Raw genomic sequence first — 21005 nt, forward strand, 5'->3', positions numbered from 1 at the left:
TTTATACTGACTGCTGACTCTGAGGACTCTGCACACTTGACTTTGTGCCTGAGGCTGAATTATTTAAACCACAAACAATGGTCATGTACAGTTAGTTTGAAGGGCGGACTGCCAGAGTTAGGGGTTTGGTTCCCATGGGAACAACTCCAAACTCTGGTTATTGACGCTTTATAATGTAAATAATTATTGTTTATTGTATATCAAAATAAAACTCACATGATAGAGCCTATAATGTTAAAATTACATGAGCTTTTATTTTGGTAAAGTTAAGGTTGTGCAGGTTTGAAATGCAGTCCACTGTAGAGGCGTTTCCGGTTTGGGCGTCCACCTTCAAAATAAAAGCGTCAGAATAATTGTCATTTTTGGTATTGTCATCACACAGAAAACACAAGGAAACAGATGTAAATAGACGAATATGTGACTTTTCTGCGAATAAGAACTGCACAAAACAGACTGAAGAGACTGCACATTTAAAGCACCGTTACAATATTATCGTTGATTAAAAATACATATGGCTTAAAATATGCATGCGTTATGTAATATACTCATGTAGGCCTTTGCTTCAGCAGCAGTCAAACGCTGACAGTGAAACCCGGGCTGCTGATAATGGACCGTAGAAAGAGGCAGGGAGACTGACATGCAGGGACATTGTGGTGATTGTATAGGACACCCGATTCTGAGTAACTTTGGCATTAAAATGTCACATTTATACCATCGAACTGCTGGGATTTTTTGTTTTCACTGGTCAAAATGTTAATGTGAGGTAAAACTACAGGTCTGCATGGATAGTTTGTATGTATTTTGTGCATTAATAAAGATTTGCCAATGTGGTGTACACTCAGCGATGCAATGTAAACTAGGTACATTCACTCAAGTACTGTACCTGAATAACATGTTTACTTACTTGTTCTTTCATTTTACTCACATCATTAATTCAATAATTTACTAGTTACTTTGCAGATTACATGTTGCATCGGACCAAATGAGTGTACGTGTGGTGTAGCCCTGATGTTCAGTGTATGAATGTGTGTGTGAACATGTTAAGTGTTGTAAAGAGCTTTGAAAGGACTGTAGACTGGAAAAGCGCTATAGAAATGCAAGTCCATTTCCTGTATTCAAGAAACTGAAACATGTCCAGTTGAATACGATACAGCACTTAGAATATTAATATAAAAACATAACATACATTTTAACACATCTTAAGTTTGATTCATGACTTCTGAGTACTTTTTTTTTTTTTTTACAACATTTTCTCTGTTTTAGAAAAAAGAAATAAGACTTTTGTGAACGTCAGTGTGAGACCTTTATTGTGAAGAGCCCGGAGCCCGGAGCGGAAGTGTGTCTGCTGTCGCTGGCGGACGGACACCGCTCGCCGCTCGCTCCCAGCCGCCGCTCTTCATACAGTACTGGCAGTCGCCGCCGCAACGAATGGAGGCGAACGGGTGGAGGAGACATCACCAAGGACTTGTTTCGCTATCAAAATAGCTTTCCATCGACCGAGAGGAGGATTTTACCCCGAAAACACCACAGCGGGCTGAAGACAAACCGCACTATTTTCTTTAAAAAGGTCGATTCGCTTCCCCCCTGTTTCCCCCCCTCTCTCTCCGAACAGATCGATCGCCTGTCATTTAAAAAAAAAAAGGGCGTGTGTGCGGGGTGAAGGCAGCGTTTAACCGTTTCATGTGAATGCTGTTGTAGGTATATATTTTTTGTTTTTGTTTTTTAAAAAAACACATCTTCGGGTGTTGAAGGGACTACAGTCGAGGATGGGGTGCACGCTGAGCACGGAGGACAAGGCGGCGGTGGAGCGCAGCAAGATGATCGACAGGAATCTGCGGGACGACGGGGAGAAGGCAGCCAGGGAGGTCAAGCTGCTGCTGCTCGGTAAGAGGAAGATGGGAGGCGGGGGAAAGAGAGGAGAGGAGGGTCGGTGTGGTGGACGAACTTCGCCTAAAACACCGGGCTGAATGTGAAGCCTCATACTAGTGTTGGTTATTTTATTTTAGTATTATTTTGTTGTCAGCTTTTAAGTGTTGGGGAGTTTCGATTCCGCATCGCTAGCATACTCCCCCTCCTTTGCTAGCTTAACTGACAAACTCTGGTCAGTAAACGCACCATAACGTTAGAAAATCCCCCCCAAAATAAATGTTTACCAGCCTGAATATCAAAAACAAAACGCCAATTTGTGTTTTAACTTGACATTCATTGCAATTTTGTTGTCAGAATTAAACACAAGTGGCAAATGGCAAGTTTCCCCCCCCTCCATTGTTGGCATTGGGTCCATTCAGTCGCCCCTCTGGGACCATTTGTATTGACTAAACCCTTTCAACAATGGCACATTTCCTCTTGTCTGGCCCAGTGAGTGACAAAAAAAGGCCCATGGCTCATTAGGGGGGCCCAGGCCTGACTCAATGTGGCTGAAAAGTTTGTTGAGTCCAGTCATTTTTGGGAGTTTAAAGGTGCAACCCCCCCCTTTTTTTTTTTTTAAGTCAAAGTTGAGCCTAAGGTGTGGCTGAATCGATCTGTCAATTGTCTTGTCCTCGTGTCAAGTTCAAGAATAAGACTAATCACAAAAAGATGCCTGAAAAGGTTAAGTATCTTGCGTAACGAGTACAGGAAATGACAGTAATGACAAAAGCAAAATTTTGGTGACATTAGATTAGAAAAAAGCTCCATCACAGGCTTTTATTTTGGTGAACTGACATATCACTTTAAAGGGGCACTGTGTAGTTTTTGAGATTAAATCCAAACTCATAAAAATAAAACTCAGAAATAGTTATTTTTTTCCATAACTGAATAAACAAGCTGTTCTCAGAGGAACATAAGGTTCCTGAACGCTGTTTGAACTTGTAAAGGTGGCAGGGTCCGCCAATATAAACAAAGTAAAACAGCGTGAAATTGTGTTGTTCTTTAAGCTCAGCTTGTTTACTCAGTTTATTCAGCCGTGAAAACAAAGAGAGTTTGTTTATTTAGTTGGTTACTTTCTCTTCTAATCAAAATGTCTTCCCGAAAACTACATATTGCGCCTTTAAAATCAGCTACGAGAATACATTATGAATGGTACAAGACGCCCACTTCCTTACGTTACATGCGTTTCTGCCGTGTAATTTCTCCTTCGATACGCTTTTACATTCAGAAGCCAGCCATGTGCAAATTAATGGCATTACTTACACAAGGGGAAACACTGTTATCCATGTAAACAGAGAGCGTAGGTGAAAAACTTTTCCATCAATGCCCTAGCTTTGGGAAATGTTGACATGCACACACACGGTATGTGGGTTACCAGGACGTGAGGCCTGAACCGAAGCCAATAACAATACGAGGCAAACACCTAACAGAAGGGAGCACAATGAGAGCTGTTAGCGAGCCGGAGAAAATAAACATTTCCTCATGTTCTTTGCATAATTTAGCAATACTTCTTCTTAACAGATTACGCATGAAAGTGACACATTTCTCCGGAGTTACAGAACATTTAGTGTCGTTTTCTCGCTAAAGGTAGGCCACATTCCTCAGGTGCTCGGGAGCCAGATGGGACTTGCTGATTGAAGGCGAGCAAGTTAGGTCAAGTTTCTGCTATGCGTCTCCAGGGTGGAATATGACTTTTTCATCAGCCGTTGCTCTTGACTCAAACCTTGTGACGTCAGTCGAAGCGTCCCTCCGTCTTTTCAGTGGGAATAGCCGCGTTTGTCTTGACAGTTGTGTGCCAGGTCGTGTGGCCCCCACGCGCTGCCGCTTTGGCACCGCTTCCTGCCATTCGTGTTTGATCCACTCGGCGTGATAGGCTCCTCAGGTTACTGCCTTGAAGTGACACACGGGAGAGCTGGAGAAAGGCTGTAAAATGAGAACGCCGCTAATGACTGAAGCATTAAAAATGAAAAAGGCGAGCAGCAGAGGAACAGAGGGCCTGAGTTAGGAGCCTGAGTTGTTTACCTTGCAGATAAACAGACAGTGAAAATATACTGTGTTGTCGCTGTCGATGCACAAGCAATTCTGGAGTATGCTTTTCTCTAAACACACCCTGTCAACAGAGGTAGTAAGTCAACAAACATGTGGCTTGGTAGTAAAAAGCTGGCGGAGGATTGTAGAGATGTGTTACATGGAGGTGACCCCTACCGGAGATATTTGTGTATCCAGCAGCGAACCTCTGGAGATGCTGGCGAGCAGCTTCATGTGGTGACCACCTGGCTCTCCAGCTCTGTCTTTAAATGTTAATCACAGGCTTATGCACGCTCTCCGTCACCGGCACGAAATCATCACGCTGACGTAGAAACCCGCAATTTGCATGAAAAATGATTGAATCTTTGTGAGCGTGCTGCTGGCAGGCTCAGGTGTCTCTTTTTTTCCTGCAGAGAGAGGGGGAATGTGAAAACTGAACATATTTTCTCATTTAGCTCTCGGTCTCGCTCTCGTTTTATTTCCATCATCTCCAGGACCCAATTATCCTACTATTCATATCTACATGCTAAAATAGATTACAATCTCCTCCGCCTAATTACTCCTTCTATAGCTGTCGTGCGACTGTGGGAAAATGTTATTAATAATCCTCAGCCTTTGTCTAACTTTTGTCATTGTTCTCTCTTGAATCTTGTCCATATTTCTTGCGTTATGTAACCAGAAATGTTGGCATGACAGTGACACTCATCTTAAACACTACAAACGTGGACAATCCAATCTAAGCAGTTGAACTGTTCACATTCCTTCATCGCTGCGAGCATAATTGGACATCTCCGTGAATAGTCCGGTCTGTGCCAGTGTGTGTGGGAAACAATCTTTTAGCTATCGATCTGCTTGTTGGCAGATCGATCCCCGTGGTCATTTCCCTCGGTGGGTAGCGCTGCTCGGAGGCTCCTGGAATCCTTCACGAGTGACTCATACCTAAATCTTCCCGGAGGGAGAGAAAAAAAAGAGTAACTGGATAGTGAGGGAACAATAAATCATATCGGGAGAACGACTGTAGGAGATGGAGGGAATGTAAAAGAGGAAGAAGGGTGTATACAGTGGAAAATAGAGAGAGAGAGAGAGAGAGAGGGGGATGGATGGACTCATGCTGCTAATGTGGCATCACTAATGTGGTTAGCACATTGTGCCAGGCTTCATAAGTCCTTGGACTTCTCACCTAAAAGTGGACGTGTTGGGTAGGCAGCCTGGCCCCTCACAAACCTCCTGAACCCACAGAAATGTATCTTCATGCAAGCAATTCGACCCAAAAGCCAGCGTAAACTGCAGCGAATGTGGAGCCCCCGGGTTTCGCACGCAAGCACACATTCTCCAAGAGAATTAGCTGCGACATATGGTTAATGTATAAATGAATAAGGCCCGGGCATGGGTAGCCATTTTAATCTCATTCGTCTCCATACTGCCATTGTTATAAAAAACATTCCTCGTCCCTGCTGCCTTCATACTTATAGGAGGAGGATCGACTCCAAGAGGAAAAGATGTGTTTGCGGTCGGTAGATAGAAGCTGCTCTGTTCTCTGTGGTCGAAGAAGAAGAAAAAAAAAATTCCTCCATTTTCCCTGGAAGGGTTAGCTTGGATTTTCCCAAAATAGTTTGAACCGCTAGAAACAGAAACCAGCTGCTCCAGTGGTTTTAGTCTGAAGCTGTTTTGGGGTGGGCGTATCAAAGCTGTGGGTGTGTAACATGACTCTGCATGAGGAGCGATAGGTCAGGCCTGTGATGCCATATAACCCTTAAAGCTCTGTGTGTTGGTGTGTGTTTGTGTGTGTGTGTGAGAGAGAGAGAGAGTCAAAATCAGGAAGCCTCTGTGTTTTGTATTCATCAGGCCTGGAGGCTTTGACAGGATCCACACCCTAATGATGTCACTGGTGTTGAGAGGCCAGAACCAAGTCAGTTACATAAACACGTAGCTCACGTCTCATTGATTATAATGGAGACTCAGAACTGAATTAAAGGTATTTGGTCCAAAGTTTAACCATTGGGACGCATTGGGAATAAGTAGGCAGTTAGTTGTGTTGCTGGTTTTATTCTCTGACGCTACTTTTTCACAGTTTCAGTAGATTCCCATAACGATTCATCAAACTTCACTGTTTATTATCACTTGGCTTTCAGCATATCAAAGTATTTCTCAACCAGCGCGGTGCACCTTAATGTCACTGTCACTCTCGGTTGTCCGTACAAGCCTGCGGACGATTTGTTTGTGTTTTTTGATGCTGCTGGAATGTGGATTTCTTAATTCAGATTTTCCCACGACTGTCTAAAAGTAAAAGTCACTCAATGCACACACTCATATACCCCTAACAAAGAGCAAGTAGTAGCTAACATTACAATATCACAATATTTTTACCAAACAGCTCAATACTGATGACTATACGTCTTTACTACACAACACACAATGAGATTTTTTGACAAATAATAATCAGTAATGTGGATATAATCACTTTACATTAATGCAGCCTTTAAAACCAGATAAAAACAACACTTATGCTAAAACACAAAAGACAAAATATAGTCTGATGTCAAAATAACAAAAAAATTGCTCATCACATTTTCCCAGGGTTCAAGGTGACGTCTTTAAAAGTCTTATTTGGTCGACTAAAAGTCAAAACCTTAAAAATGTTCAGTGGAAAATGATATAAGTATTTAAAAAGCAGCAAAGCATTACATTTGAGCAAATGTTTGGCATTGAAAAAGTTATTAAAACTTTAAAATAGTTGCCAGTAACTTGACTAATCATTGCAGCTCCAGACATCTGGTCTCTTAAATCTCTGCTGATAACACCCTGTCAGTAAAGTAAACTTTTTCTTAGCAACCAAAGCCATAAAAAAGCCATAACGACCACTAAAAAGTCACATTACTAGCCGTTAGCTCAACGTTTCCTATATAAGGAGGCTTCTTTGAACTTAAGTGTGAGCTCATAGCCCACCTCGAGTGGACTTTCACGCATCCCAAATCGAGCGGCGCTGGGCCGGTATGTGAAGTGTCTTTGGCACGGAGAAAATGGCTCTCGGGCAGGCCGACGGGTGCGACTGTGCCAGCTCACCGGCCCGCCCGTGCCCAGTCGAGCAGCGTATCTGCCGTCTGTGAGCCGCTCCCACAGGGATTCACACAGCAAGTGTTTGGCCTCAGAGCGCAGGGAGCTGCCACTGTATTGTCACCGGCCTCCAGGGTGCTCCAGCACCCGAGTGTTGACACGTAATTAAAATAATGTGTCCTCGGGTGAATATCGTTCAATGATACTGAAGGTGAAGTGCCAGGGTTGTACTATCAGCCTGCACTTCTTGCTGAGAGAAAGTTTGTAGGAATTCAGACAGAAATATGTGATCAATTTGAGTACAAATTCTTAGAAACGTTGCTGACGTTATGAATCAGGCTCTACTAAAAGTGGCGTGTGTCAAAAAATGTCCCAATTTAAGTTGTTTTTGCAACGTCGGATAAAGTGGAAGTAGATAGGCAAATGATTTATGATGAAAGAGTAAACCCTCTCGTCTCTGCTGACAGGATCACGAGGTCAGACATAATGGCAGAATTCATGGTATGGTTCCTCTTTTTCTGCTGTTTCTAGAGCTGAGAGAGAAGCGGGGGCTGTTTACTCTGGGAATAGACGCTCTCAAGTGGTTTGAAAAATCTTCCCTGCCGGCAGGGCAGCATTACGTCGGTGTCGACCGGCCTATTGCCTGGCTATGACCGAGTCCCTGCTGCTGTAACATGAGGAGGGCACATTAGTGGAGCTAGTGTAGTTTATGGTAATACCCATTAGAGGACAGGAGTCTAATCAATGGGGTTCATGATGACATCACAGATCTATGGAAGCACAGTTTCTGCCATGGTGAGTCATAATTAGATTATGAAGGGAAAAAATGTATTAATTACTTATGACTCTTTGACTTTTTGTAGAATAATTATGACTTTTATTTCATTATTTTGACTTTTTAACTCATACTTTTGTCTTTTTGCGTCAACATTTTGACTTTTTATTTCATAATTATGAGTTTTTATCCCAAAACTTGGGATTAAAAGTTTAGTTTTCATCTTATTTCTTTTTATTAACTGGCGGGAATGGGCATCCAAACAGATTGCTTTGATTTATAAGATAAAAAGTCGAAAATTAGATTTTAAAAAGTCAGAACTATGAGTTAAAAAGTAAGATCATTTAAAAAGTAGATTTTATGAAAAAGAAAATCACAACTATGAAGTAAAAATAGACTTTCTATCCCATAATAATGGCTCATCAAGCTTAGTTTACATCTAATTAATTTTTTTCTTTATCTGTCTTTGATTTGGTAAAAGAAAAAATAAATTAAAGGGCACTTCCAAGCGACTGGTTATGGTGAGAGCAGCGGATGCATAATACATAATAGTCACGGTGGAAGACAACATGTCACACACACGCTCACAACCACAAAGCCTACTCAGGTGACTGCGGCCTCACACTCGAGATGTCCTGGATATAACAAGAGCAGTTGCCATGGCACTGTGACGTTTGAGAGATCCGCAAAAAGCAGAAGCCGACAGTCTGACTGCCTTCATGCTCGCCCTATCTCTCCCTCCCACTCGGCGCTCTCCATCACAGCGTTGTCTCAACTGTGTCTCAACTACAACGCCGTCAATCCGATAAGTCGCCATCGCCGAGCGCCCGCCCATCCTGCCGTGACGGCGTCTTCTTCAGCACTGTCATTAAACAATCTGTTTTATCGACAGAGCCTTGATGACGTGAAGTCGCTGCTGTTAAACTTCCAAACACAGTTGGCTTACACAATGTCAGAATGAGTAACGTTGAACTAGAGCGAGCTTAGCAAGGAAACTAATCAGCGTATCAGGCTGGAGCTGCCTGGAGCAGCGGCCAGACCAGACTCCTTTTAAGTCACACACAAACCACAAGTTACACACACACACACTCTTTGTTTCTCAGTTCTCCTCAGGTTGACGTGGTTATGCGCCGGTTTCATAATCTTGGTTCCTCGTCATGCCATTCAGCCGCATTAGATCACTGTGTTTAAAAAAAACGAAGCGATTTAAAGAAAAAAAAAAATGCAGACGAAGGAAGTGAGCTGGTTGACGAAAGCATTAAAAATTGATTTTTAAAAATCATTTGGCTTGTTGCGTGCAACAATAACTTCTTGAAATATTTACACTCCCTAATAACCCTCCTTTTTTGTCTTGTCCAGGTGCTGGCGAATCAGGGAAAAGTACGATTGTCAAGCAGATGAAGTGAGTTTCTTCTTCTTCTTCTTCATCTTCACTCATCAGATATGCATAAATGGCACGGAGAGAGCACAACACAAACAGTGTCAAACACCAATCATGCCTTTGTAGCGTCTCTCTTGGTAATGTTACGCTCTGTGAACAGCGGTACAAACAGGTACCGTGCATAATGGATCGTGAAGACAACCCAGCAGAGCACATTAATATAGACTCTGCCTATACATCATCCACATGTTGTGTGTGTGTCCTGCATATGAATTGTATCTTACATAAACATCCTTGTAGATAACACTCATCAAACAGCAGACATGTCAGATGCTCGGCAGAAGCAGCTGTGATATTGCTTCTGATGTTGGTTCTCTACCTGTGCAGGATGTGCAGAGCGGTGAAACTGTTCCTGGAGAAATGTAATTTTACTCACGATGAACAGTTATAAATCTACTGGAATACAAGTGTGCTGAGAGATGTTGTGGTACAGCGCCTGTCTGATATAAGGAAATTATTAGCTTACTTATTGTAGCATAAGGAAGGCGACAGAATACATTTTCATGTTGTTAGCTGGTGAAAGTCGCTTTCGGGATAATCATGAATCAGAATAATCAGTGGCTTAGTAACTTGCACTCATATATTGATTCGCTGATTTAGTTTGAGTTGGATGTCTTACAAAACGTGAGATAAATTAATTCAAGTGTGTAGCTGGTAGCTGTTGGCAGCCTGTGGGCAGCAGAGTCGTGCTGTGCGTTTGGTTAAGGGAGCTAACAGCTATAGAGCTAATAGAGATAAACACACAGCAGCATTGAGAGTTTCTGTTCGGAGGAGCGTGAGCTGCAGTTTAATGTGACAACACAACGAGTTTACAGTAAATAAATGCACTGAAGTACCTCAGCTGAGTACAGTGTGGAGGAAAGAGTGCTTTGAATGCTTTAGTTGATAATTACAGTAAAGAAACAACACATGGAGATAGTTTTCAAATGTTGTGACGGTGGTGAAAAGAAGTCAGCCTGAAGCCTTGGTTGATTGATTAGGGATTAATCTGCTGCTAATCAATGAATTGTTGAAATAATTTTACTCACATACTCACTAGCACAGCAAATGCATAGCTGAAATTTAAACACAGTCCCTAATATGTACTATTTACTGTAAAAACTACAATATGACTACAGTTCCCAGCTGTTTTAGAAAATGTATTGCCCTTTTTTAAACATTTAACTCGATTTTCATTGGATTTTACAAAGACGAGAACCACAAAATGTTTTTAAAGACGACAAATTATAAATCAAGTCTCTGAATTCTTTAGGTAAGACACAAGATAATAATTTTACATTGCATGCATTCAGGTTTCATCCAGAGTAACTTGTATTCAAACTGTAGGAGCCGCCTCTATTCCCTGGACAACCATGATTTAAGCAGCAAACAATGAGGAGTGCAGAGATCAAGGCCGCTGAGCCTGGCAGCCTTTCTGAAGATGTTACAATGAGTGTGGAAGGTCGGAGTGTTACAGGAGATATTGAATAACAGCTGAGGTGGAAAATAAGTTCAATTCTTTCCATTGAAGTTCATCGAGTGGAGAGAATTGGTCATGACAAGATGACTTTTTTTTTTTGATGAGTGTAGCATTCGGAACAAATTGATTGCAGCTGTTTGTCACTGTATGAGGCGAGCTTTTGAAAAATGGCACTGACCATATTTAACCCCTCTTTGTCTGCAGGATCATCCACGAGGCGGGCTACTCAGAAGAGGAATGCAAGCAGTACAAGGCTGTGGTGTACAGCAACACCATCCAGTCCATCATCGCCATCATCAGAGCCATGGGGCGCCTCAAGATTGACTTCGGCGATGCCGCAAGAGCTGTGAGTGATTTAGAGCATTTACTTGTACACGTGCGTAGAAAAGAAATAAGAGAGCAGATTATTTGTGGTAATATGATCAGCAGCTGCCTCTAAAATATCTCAAATATATTGCGACTGTTTTTCCAGCGGGGTAGAAGAAAAATGTTAATAATAACGGTGGTGTTATGACTTTGACCGTCGATTTATGACATTGACATCTGCGCCACTCCCCTCTCAGGACGATGCACGGCAGCTGTTTGTGCTGGCGGGCTCGGCAGAGGAAGGCTTCATGACGGGAGAGCTGGCCGGTGTCATCAAGAGGCTGTGGAAGGACGGAGGTGTTCAAGCCTGCTTCAGCCGCTCCCGCGAATATCAGCTCAACGACTCGGCAGCATAGTGAGTCACAAACACACACACACACACACACACACACAAACAACCAAGGTAACAGTTGCAGCCAGAATTGTGAGTCACCAACAGAAAAGTCTCAATGGTCCCTACACATCAATTTATGACTTTAACGACAAAGTCTTCCACATCAGATGACCAGACGCACAATTTACTGCCATTCCACTGCAAACACCCAAAAAAGCTTCTGCCACAACTTAGCAAACACAAGTAGTTCGAGCCCTCAGAGAGCAGAAAGCAACAGTAGCATGCATCTGTCTGGACTTTTACACTGTCAATATTTGCCCTCCTCTGCCAAGCCTGAAGAGCAGTGGCTGGAAGGACCGTTTAATCTTTGACCTTACGCCCTCGGCACAGGAACATTCACCACAAGCTTAAAAACAAATGCCGAGAGAAGCTAAACTGCTCGATACTTTCACTCGACCAAATCTTTTATAGATTGTGCAAGAGTCTTTTGGCGTCGAGACAAATGATTTCATCACATGGCAGCTCTTGTGTTTTATCAGGAGAAAAGGGCATCTGCTTTGTTTTGCTGCTGCTGCTGCAGAAGAACGAAACATCGGTGGTTACGTCCCAGGCCGAGGGGGCTGCTGTTGTTGGCCATTTTCTAATTGGTTCCCTCTAATCCTGCTGTCCAGGGGCTTTTCATGAATAGGAAACACCATTACTAAACCCTGTGTGTTCTTTACTCCTTTTAATACCTTGGAAGACAAACAAAAGGCTTGTTTGCGTGAAGGGGAGATTACTTGTGTTTGTCTGCTGGCAGCTAGAGGTCACTAATCTCTCTCTCTCCCTTGTAATTTATCAGCAATAACCTTGAGGTGTTAGCTTGAGTTACAGTACGCCCAGAGTGTGTGAAAATTCAGGTTACAGTATGTGTGACATCCTGTACGAACGCAGCGTATAATGACACCTCAATTAAAGCTGCGAGCAGCAACACTCGGGCCGGGCCCTGGTGAAGCGAATGAGACAGGAAATGGAAAAAAAGGTGAAAGTTTGTTCTGTATTCTTCTGTTAGAGAGTTAAAGGTGAGACAGTTGAGACTCACATCATGGCTTCTTAGAACAATAAAGTAAGCAATAATGCAGAGCAGTGCTGCATGTTTTCATAAACGTATAGGTACCTGGCGCCAGTGTGTCGATAACGGTATCTAAAGGGGAAGTATCACCATATTCGGTTCAGCTCGAGTCGACCCATTTGAAGAGAATCTGAGAGAACTAATGCTGTAGATTGTACAAGGAAGCAACCCTCCAGCCTGGTGCATTATCAAGTATTAATGTTTACATGAAGAATTTAAATGGTTTCAGAAATTTGTGCTTAAAATCTGCCTGTGCAGAAATGAATGCGAGATTAATAGGATTTCGGGATCTTATTATTAAAAATGCTGTAGTCAAAGAACGAGAAAGTAATGATTGATGTATTTCAAAGTTTGTGAGGTGCACCTGAATGCATCGTGAAGTCTGAAGCCTCGTGCTGTTTGTGTGAAATTCCAGCACAGACAGAAAGCAGAGGACAGAAGCTGAATGTCCGTGTGGATACAAACATGTACTCATCAGTGTGGTTGAAAGCCTTTTAAAGATTTACTCACTAAACAGAACGTCTACCAGCATTTTCTGCTTGTCTGGTTTTAATTTCAGGCATCCACAAGACTTTTATTAAAATATTGATCTCAGTTCTGAGTTAAAAATCTTTTTTTTTAACCCAGCTCATTAAAAAATGATCCATTCTTTATACCTGTATGTTCCTATTCGCGACCACGAGAACACTAGAGCCCGGAGCAGGCGTTTGGATGTGGGACAGCACCCTAGACAGATGGCTGGTCCGTTACAGGACTAATGTAGACTGACATACACAGTCACACTTGCATGCAGGGAGTTTCCAATTTAGCAGCAAATCCTGAGACCCAGAGAGGAACCCAGAGGGAATCCACCAACACAGAGACAACAATGCACAATCACTGAAAATACCAGGGCTCAGGTTCAAACCGGGGACCTGGCCGCTGTGAGCACTAAGCCATCGTGTCTAAATTTACCACAGGCAAATTACTTTGTGACTTAACCGTGTGTTCACCTTTTTAACTTCACCTACGAAGTTCGACTCCTGACTTGTTTTCAGTCTGAAATATGTAATCTGGTCGATCCGTGAGAACGCACTGGGAGTTGTTTGTTCATCTGGCAGTTACACACTTGACCTTGATACTTCTGACACATTTTCTCCCACTTGTTTCTCCTCCTGCTCTCTTTTCTCACCACCCTTTTCTTCTTCTCTCCCCCCTCCTCCCCGCCTCCTTTTTCTTTGTGTCCCACCTCGCAGCTACCTGAACGACTTGGACAGGATATCCCAGGCCACCTACATCCCGACTCAGCAGGATGTCCTGAGGACCCGAGTCAAGACCACAGGCATTGTGGAGACGCACTTCACATTCAAGGACCTGCATTTCAAGTGAGAACTCTATCCCCGTCACATCTGGCATATATTCAAAGAGCTTTTGCGTGATGGCTTAATTAGCTCCCCTTCCTGTTACTACTGACTCATTCACTGCCATAGAAATTCCCTTTGAATATGCCCAGCTGTAAGTTGTGACACAGTCTGTGACGGTGCTGTACACATCAGTGATGACTCAGAAAGAGCCCAGAAACAGGAAGTGGGGGCAGCAGACCTGGTGATGTCACGATACCAAACGTTTGGCAGCTGATGCCAGTGTCATAGATGAGAAGAGAAAAGTTAACTTTAGTGTATTACTCGCATAGTAATGAGGATACACATGCATTAAACTGGCATTTGACAAGTTTTACTTCAACTTAATGTTAAGAAGTAAATGCCATTGCACAGCCTTGTTCATTATGTCTGCCACTGGGCAACAAATCTCCCTGAAAAGGAACGCTGACATTTCCATTATAGACTAAATAAATGATTAATGTCACGGTTTGTCCTGTTTTTTGGTAGTTGCTACCCTGAGGACAGCGGTGCCAACAATAGTACGAGTTGGAAACGCTACGGGCCGGACATGTTGTCCTTTTCCACTTAAATAGATGCTTATCCTCTCCTTATTTAAAGGTGCAATATGTAAGAATTGGCCATCTGTCGAATTCAAAGCTAGTTAGCTCAGTTAGCAGTGCGGCTAGCACAGGAGCTTTGGTTAGCATGCCAACATCAGTAGGTATCTCTTTTGTCCCCTAAAATTTGATGACAACTCGATGTCTGGATGTACGACAGTAAGATACATGGAGATCACTTTTCACCGAGCTATAACAGTAGGAAAAGTACTGAGATGTCCTGCTTTTGGAGGGGCAGGTATCATGTTACACGGCACATGAACACTCACTAACAACCGCACTAATGTTTCTGTCATGATGACACACCATTGTTGTCACTATTGTGTGTCACAACACCCGACAGTTCTTCTGTAAGATGGCCATCGCTCTGTGTAATGTAGGAATCACACAGCAGTGACTAACTCCCTCTAACTTTAACTCGGCTCCATCAAAATCAAAGCATTTCTTCATCTTTATGGTTCCAGCTGTTAAATGACTAACTGTATTGTAAACAGAATAAAAGGGGGACTTTCCTGCTGACCCAGGATGTCGGTCTGTGACATGTTTTGACAAGTTAACGAACTGCATTTGAGGACTAATCGTATATTAAGGGTTTTTTTTTTCTTTTGACGTCCCTCTCCAGCCTTTAAAACCATAGTATTCCCAATTGGAGCTGTTACAGCAGCTAAATAAGCCTCTTGCTGGTTCTGTGTGCATTTTTTCTTGCAATTCTCTGAATGTTAGCAATGTGCCGTGGTGTGCATTTAACCAGAATGGCCCTTAATTATGCACTTCTATATTTATACCTTCTGACTGAACAAATGGACGGCAAACACAGAGCAAAAGCTAAAAGTCTGTTTTCCCTCTGCTGTTATACAGTTATCGTGTGAACAGTTAAGTATAGACATTTGCTGAACACTTGAAAATTCTCTGCACAGCCTAGTAGAAAAACCACTTGGTTAGGGTTCAGAAAAGATAATGTTTTGCCTTAAAATACCTGTTTTGGATGCCAAGAACATGGCCAGAGACGTCTCAAGGTCTCGTAAAAATCAGCCTGTTTTTGTCCCCACAAACACAGCTGGAAGTTGTCCTGAGTTCGCCTTAAATATATCTAAAATATATCTTGAAACGCAGTCTTGAACTGCGGTCACTGGCTTGGCAGAACTGTTGCCTAATTCGCCACCATCCCCTCCACCTCCCGATGGTCGATGGTGATAGGATAGTCTACGTATGACGCACACAGACATGAACGAATCAGCGGTGGGTATAAATGTCTACAGCTGACATTATTTTGGCGACTGGGCGGCTCCGCAGTCTTTAAAGTTTATCGAAAACTAATTTCAAGAAACAATGGACTAACAGAATTTCTGTTTCCTTCCCCGTTTATCACTGTCGTCGATAAACCCGGCAGCGAGACCAGAGCAGCCACAGCGGCGCTTCTATTATTTTTGCTAACGGGCGTCCCAAACACTGCATGTATTGTGTGTGCAAGTTTGTGTGTCAACATGTTTACTTATTATTTCCTCCCTCCAGAATGTTTGATGTCGGCGGCCAGCGATCCGAGAGGAAGAAGTGGATCCATTGCTTCGAGGGCGTGACAGCCATCATCTTCTGCGTGGCCCTCAGCGACTACGACCTGGTGCTGGCTGAGGACGAGGAGATGGTGAGTTCCTTCAGCCAATGACACATTAGCAGGCGCTCTGGGTTAGCCCCGTCTCTGTTCGCTGGAATCGTGATGGGTCACAGAAGTAGAGATTAAAGGAGATGTTTCCCTTTTAAGATCTTTACATGTTTATGGATCATTGATCAGCATCGCCTCCATTTTTTCCCCCCTCAGAACCGAATGCACGAGAGCATGAAGCTGTTCGACAGCATCTGCAACAACAAGTGGTTCACAGACACCTCCATCATCCTCTTCCTCAACAAGAAGGATCTGTTTGAGGAGAAGATCAAGAAGAGTCCTCTCACCATCTGTTACCCAGAATACGCCGGTAAGACTTGCAGCATTTTTGGGAAATAGACTACTTTGCTTTACTGTTACCATTCTCATATCTGTCTGCCAGATATGAGGCTATAACCAGCTTCGAGTCCGGGTCTGTTCGTAGGTTTTCTCAGCACTGTTGCCAGGTGCTTGCTCATGAGCGAATGTTGGGTCTGTGTAAGCTAAAGAGTCTAGACCTGCTCAAATCGAAAAGTGTCATGAGATACCTTTCGTTATGAATCGGTGCTTTGTGAAAAATGTACTTTGCTTGACTTGATTTGACTTGACGTAGGTTGAATGCAGCTCGGTTCTTTTCATGATGTTGGCAAGCAGCCAACTTGACTTCTGGCGGGGGGAGTCCCGGGCCAAGAAATAGTTCAGCACATGATCCCCATAAAACACAACTTAACAGTTTTACAGTACACGGTTTATTTTATTTTATCTAATCGTTATTTAATGAGGCAATCTCATTGAGATTACACAACTGTGTAATATTAATTTGGGTTACGACTAGAATAGGTTTGAGTGCTTTAATGCTCAAAAAGCACATCAGTTGTCTCAAACTGTCCTGCAGCACTATGTCTGTTTTAGCTCCTTAGTCTTTAAGGCCCCCCACTCCTGAAAAGTCTGCTCTGATTGGTCAGCTCGCACACGCCTGAGCCAGCACCGCTTACAACAACAGAGCAGAGAGAACATTGTGTACTGTAGTTCGAAGATTCAGACGAGAGAAGAGATGTGACGTAGTTTTAGAAGCTTAAACTGTAGAGTTTTATAAATCATTATAAGTATAAAAGAGATGACTGTGTCGTCTTTACTCGGAGGCTGCCCATCCAAAGTGTGTCCTTGATCTGAAACCATACGATCACAAGAAAATCCTCCCACAGTTGTCAACTCCAGGATGAAGCCCAGCCATATCGCTCAGCCCTCAAACAATACAGATATGCTATTCTCCATTGCCTTCTCCTACATTACGACTTCCTGACTCTTTCTCACTTCCCGTCCGTTCCAGGCTCCAACACGTACGAGGAAGCAGCTGCCTACATTCAGTGTCAGTTCGAGGACCTGAACAAGAGGAAGGACACCAAGGAGATTTACACCCACTTCACCTGCGCCACGGACACCAAGAATGTGCAGTTTGTGTTCGACGCCGTCACCGACGTCATCATCAAGAACAACCTGAAAGACTGTGGTCTCTTCTGAGGAGCGATGACAAAGAAGAGGACAACCTTTTTTTCTTGGTAAGGAGCTCTTCATCCAGATCATCGTCCCTCCTCCTTACTCTTTCTAATAACCAGCGGCCCCTTTTCTCTATCGGATGTGTTTAACAAATTAGTTTCCCAGAATTATGAAGGAGCCAAAGCTGCTGACCACAAAGATGCAGCGCAATCCATCATGATTAAACGCGTAATTTAATCAGCGAATTGCTGAAATCTTTGCTTCCTTTTATCAAAGGCTTAAATACATTTTCTCATCCATTTAGATGTTTGTCGAGCTCTCCAAACCCTCTTGTAAAAACAGGCTCCCACCCATCCCTCATCCTTCCTCGTCCTTCCTCACTTCCCTCATGCTTCTTCCTCTCTCTCCTCTTTGTGTCCTCAGGCGGTGGAGCCAGTTTTATTGTGCATCTTTTGGTGGGGAAGATGAGAAGAGTCGGGGAGGACCAGTCATGGACCAGTGCTGTACTATATGCCACTTTTAACAGCTTTATTTATGTTTTTTGTCTTGGAACATTTTGAACTAGCGTTACCACATTTGTGTAGGATGTTTGTATCATTGTAAGAGCGTCACCGCAAAAAAAAAATTCTGCACATTTTTTTTATTTTCAAAAAAAAGAGAAAATTCCTTTTCTGCTTTTAATTTTTTTTTTTTTTTTTGGAGAAGATCACGTTTTTGCTGTTCCTTCTGCCGCTGTCTCTGGAAACGGAAAAAAACTTTCGCTGTCGGTGGAAAATGCTTCTTTTCTTCCTTCCCTACAACCAAAAGGGAAGAAAAGGGGTACAACTTTGAGTCCAGTTTGTTGGTACTTGTGCCTTCGCATGCCTTTTACTGCGGTCTTAGTCCAAATTGCTTGTTCTGTTGCCTGCTGAATTGTTCTAAACATAAAGAGGTAAACTGTTTTCATATGTTAGTGTCCCTGCTATCTTCTATGTGCACACCACTGAGCTATCAGGAGGAGGAGGAGGAGGATTTCCCTCTGGTTTAAAAGGCACATGGGTCTCCATGGTGACAAACATGTAGCCTCCACAGCCCCCCCCGCCACCCCCCTTCCCCTAACCGCCATGACAATGGACGGCCTACTGGCCAATCACACAGTACAATACTGAGATGTATATTGTTACATTCACCCCAAAGATCTGGGGTTCTGGTTTTTAAAACACTGTACAAAATATCCATTCATCCCAACCATTCAGAAAATGGTTAGTCGAGGCTTGAGCTCTATAATACGCTCAAATGTTTAAAGTACAAAGACCAGACTACCAGAGTAGGCACATTTTAATGTATATTTTAATGTATTTGGGGGTTAAGGAGAGAAAAACTGAACCACAGAAACGATGGTTGTAAAGGTTGAGGATGAGGTTCGGACGTCGTTCTCGGATCCCGTCGAGCGATGATTTAAAGAGTAGAGCGGCGCCGCTTGAGGATCCGTGAACCCTTTCATGGATGGATACTGAGATGGTCAAGGGAAAGCCTGGTCTGTGATGTTAGATCAGTACTACTTTGCCAAGAGGAGAATTATATTATACGGTCCTGGAATCTGTTCATGTAAAGAAACTGCCACAACTGTCAATGTATGTGTATGTTCTCCACGGATGGAGGATCTTTGTAGACTCATCTCCCTTATTTTGCTAATAAAAACCATTTACAAACCAAATGGAGCTGCTTGTTAATGATCTTAATTGGTTCCCTCCTTTTTAAAGATGCTCAAAGATGTGTTGTTTTCAAAAAAAAACAACCTCTTAATTAGAAGATGCAGATGAAGATGGGTAATGGGTCACGCTTTGATGCCTCTCTTCACATGGTCGTGCCACGTCTTCATGCGCAGGTACTGTTATGCAGCCCCGTATGCATTACTCATAAAGCCAGGTACCTTGTTATCTCCAAACAAGGAGTCCCGCAGAGGCAATTAGAGACAATGTTGTCAGTTCCACACACAACCTCCATCACATTTGTATTCCTCCGTGGCCTTTACGGCTGTCTCACCTGCAGAAGAACTCAATACAAAAAGGGTCGTCGGGATGAAAATTGATCGTTCCTCAACATTCAGCCACAGCGGAAAGGTTGACTTGCGTGACTTACTGATATAAAAACCACCTTCATCTTATGTTTCCTATTTGCTAAAGATTCTTATGTAAAGCATCGACATCCGTGATGTGTATCTGTGACGTGTGCACATTTACAATGCAAATCTTGTTAGGGTGACAGTGACAGACCTGTGAACAGCAACAGAGGCGCTTCCCTTTCTAACAATATCTTTTCAGAGGAGAAACTGCGAGGTGCGGCCTGTCGCCTTGTGTGTTAAAAGCAAAGCATATGACATGGCTGCCAGAGTCTCACCGCTCTCATCTGGGTTTGCTAGCAGGCTAAACCCCTGCCCAGCACCAAACAGCAGATAAAGTTAGCAACTAGCAGCTAATGAGGCTCCCTCACTCAACCAGACACCTTAAAAGCCAACACAAGTCCCATGCCCTAAATGAGCACCCGCGGTAGGGTTGCTAATTTTGCCTCAAATCTACCTGGCAGCAACCAAATGTTCAGCCTCAGTGACTATATTTCCCAAGATGCATTGTGCCCTACAGGCCCAGGTCACCCTACAACAAACTGGACAACAATATCACACCTCATCATCACAGGTGAGCTAACCTGTTCACCTCGGCATTGCCCATTTTGGTAACTGCTGTTTCTGTGGCATAGCAATATTTACCTACAGGTCGCTGACATTAGCCACCATACGCTACAGGTCACACCACAATGAGGCTGTTGTGGCTCATGAATTTAGCTTTAATCTGTAAGAGGAAGGACGTTGTGTCTTTTCTCAAAAGTTACACAGTCAAAGGCAGTTTCTGGTTTAATAAAAACAAAAGGAAACACAACTTCAGATCTTCTGTTGACATGAGGGATGCCCTTTCCAGTTGTGCGCTGTAAGCAAAGTACTTTGCATGTGTGGGTTTGCTTGCACACATGGCGAACGCTGCCGATTTGCATGTGTGCCAGCAGACTGCCCTGCGGGCGGGGCGGCGTTAACCCCCGGGCATCCCTGTGTTTGAGCTTCTGTTACAAGTTGACAGGAAGGTGGGACGAGTCTGAGAGAGATAAATGAGAGAGAAGAAGAAGTGTTAGGTTTGCGAGATGCTGCTGTGAAGCCGCGGGTTTGGCTCCCATGTGTGCTGCCAAATGGGGAGGAGTTGAAGTGCGTGCATGTGGGCGGAGGGTGCATATGTTGCATTTATAGCACCTTTAAAGATGAGAGAGAAGAAGGAGACAGGGTAAACAAGGGGGCGGCCATGATGTAACAGTGTAAAAAGCAACACGGGTGACGCTGCTGAGGTTTCTCTCTGCAGTAAACAGAGGGTGGGGAATGTTTGAAGTGTGT

At 43.3% G+C, this 21005-nt stretch overlaps 1 protein-coding gene across 1 annotated transcript; it reads left to right on the forward strand.

Moving 5' to 3' along the window:
* The first annotated feature begins 1362 nt into the window (after positions 1-1362).
* gnai1 (guanine nucleotide binding protein (G protein), alpha inhibiting activity polypeptide 1) lies at positions 1363-18950 on the forward strand. Its single transcript, XM_084345868.1, has 10 exons — positions 1363-1567; positions 1752-1884; positions 9125-9167; positions 10870-11011; positions 11229-11386; positions 13712-13840; positions 15967-16096; positions 16271-16424; positions 17424-17652; positions 18014-18950. The coding sequence occupies exons 2-9, from the start codon at positions 1767-1769 to the stop codon at positions 17612-17614; spliced, it is 1065 nt and encodes a 354-aa protein (XP_084201994.1). The 5' UTR covers positions 1363-1567; positions 1752-1766; the 3' UTR covers positions 17615-17652; positions 18014-18950.
* Positions 18951-21005: the final 2055 nt, after the last annotated feature.

Source organism: Pagrus pagrus (assembly GCF_965226575.1).
Source record: "Pagrus pagrus genome assembly, chromosome: 23".
Classification (NCBI taxonomy): Eukaryota; Metazoa; Chordata; class Actinopteri; order Spariformes; family Sparidae; genus Pagrus; species Pagrus pagrus.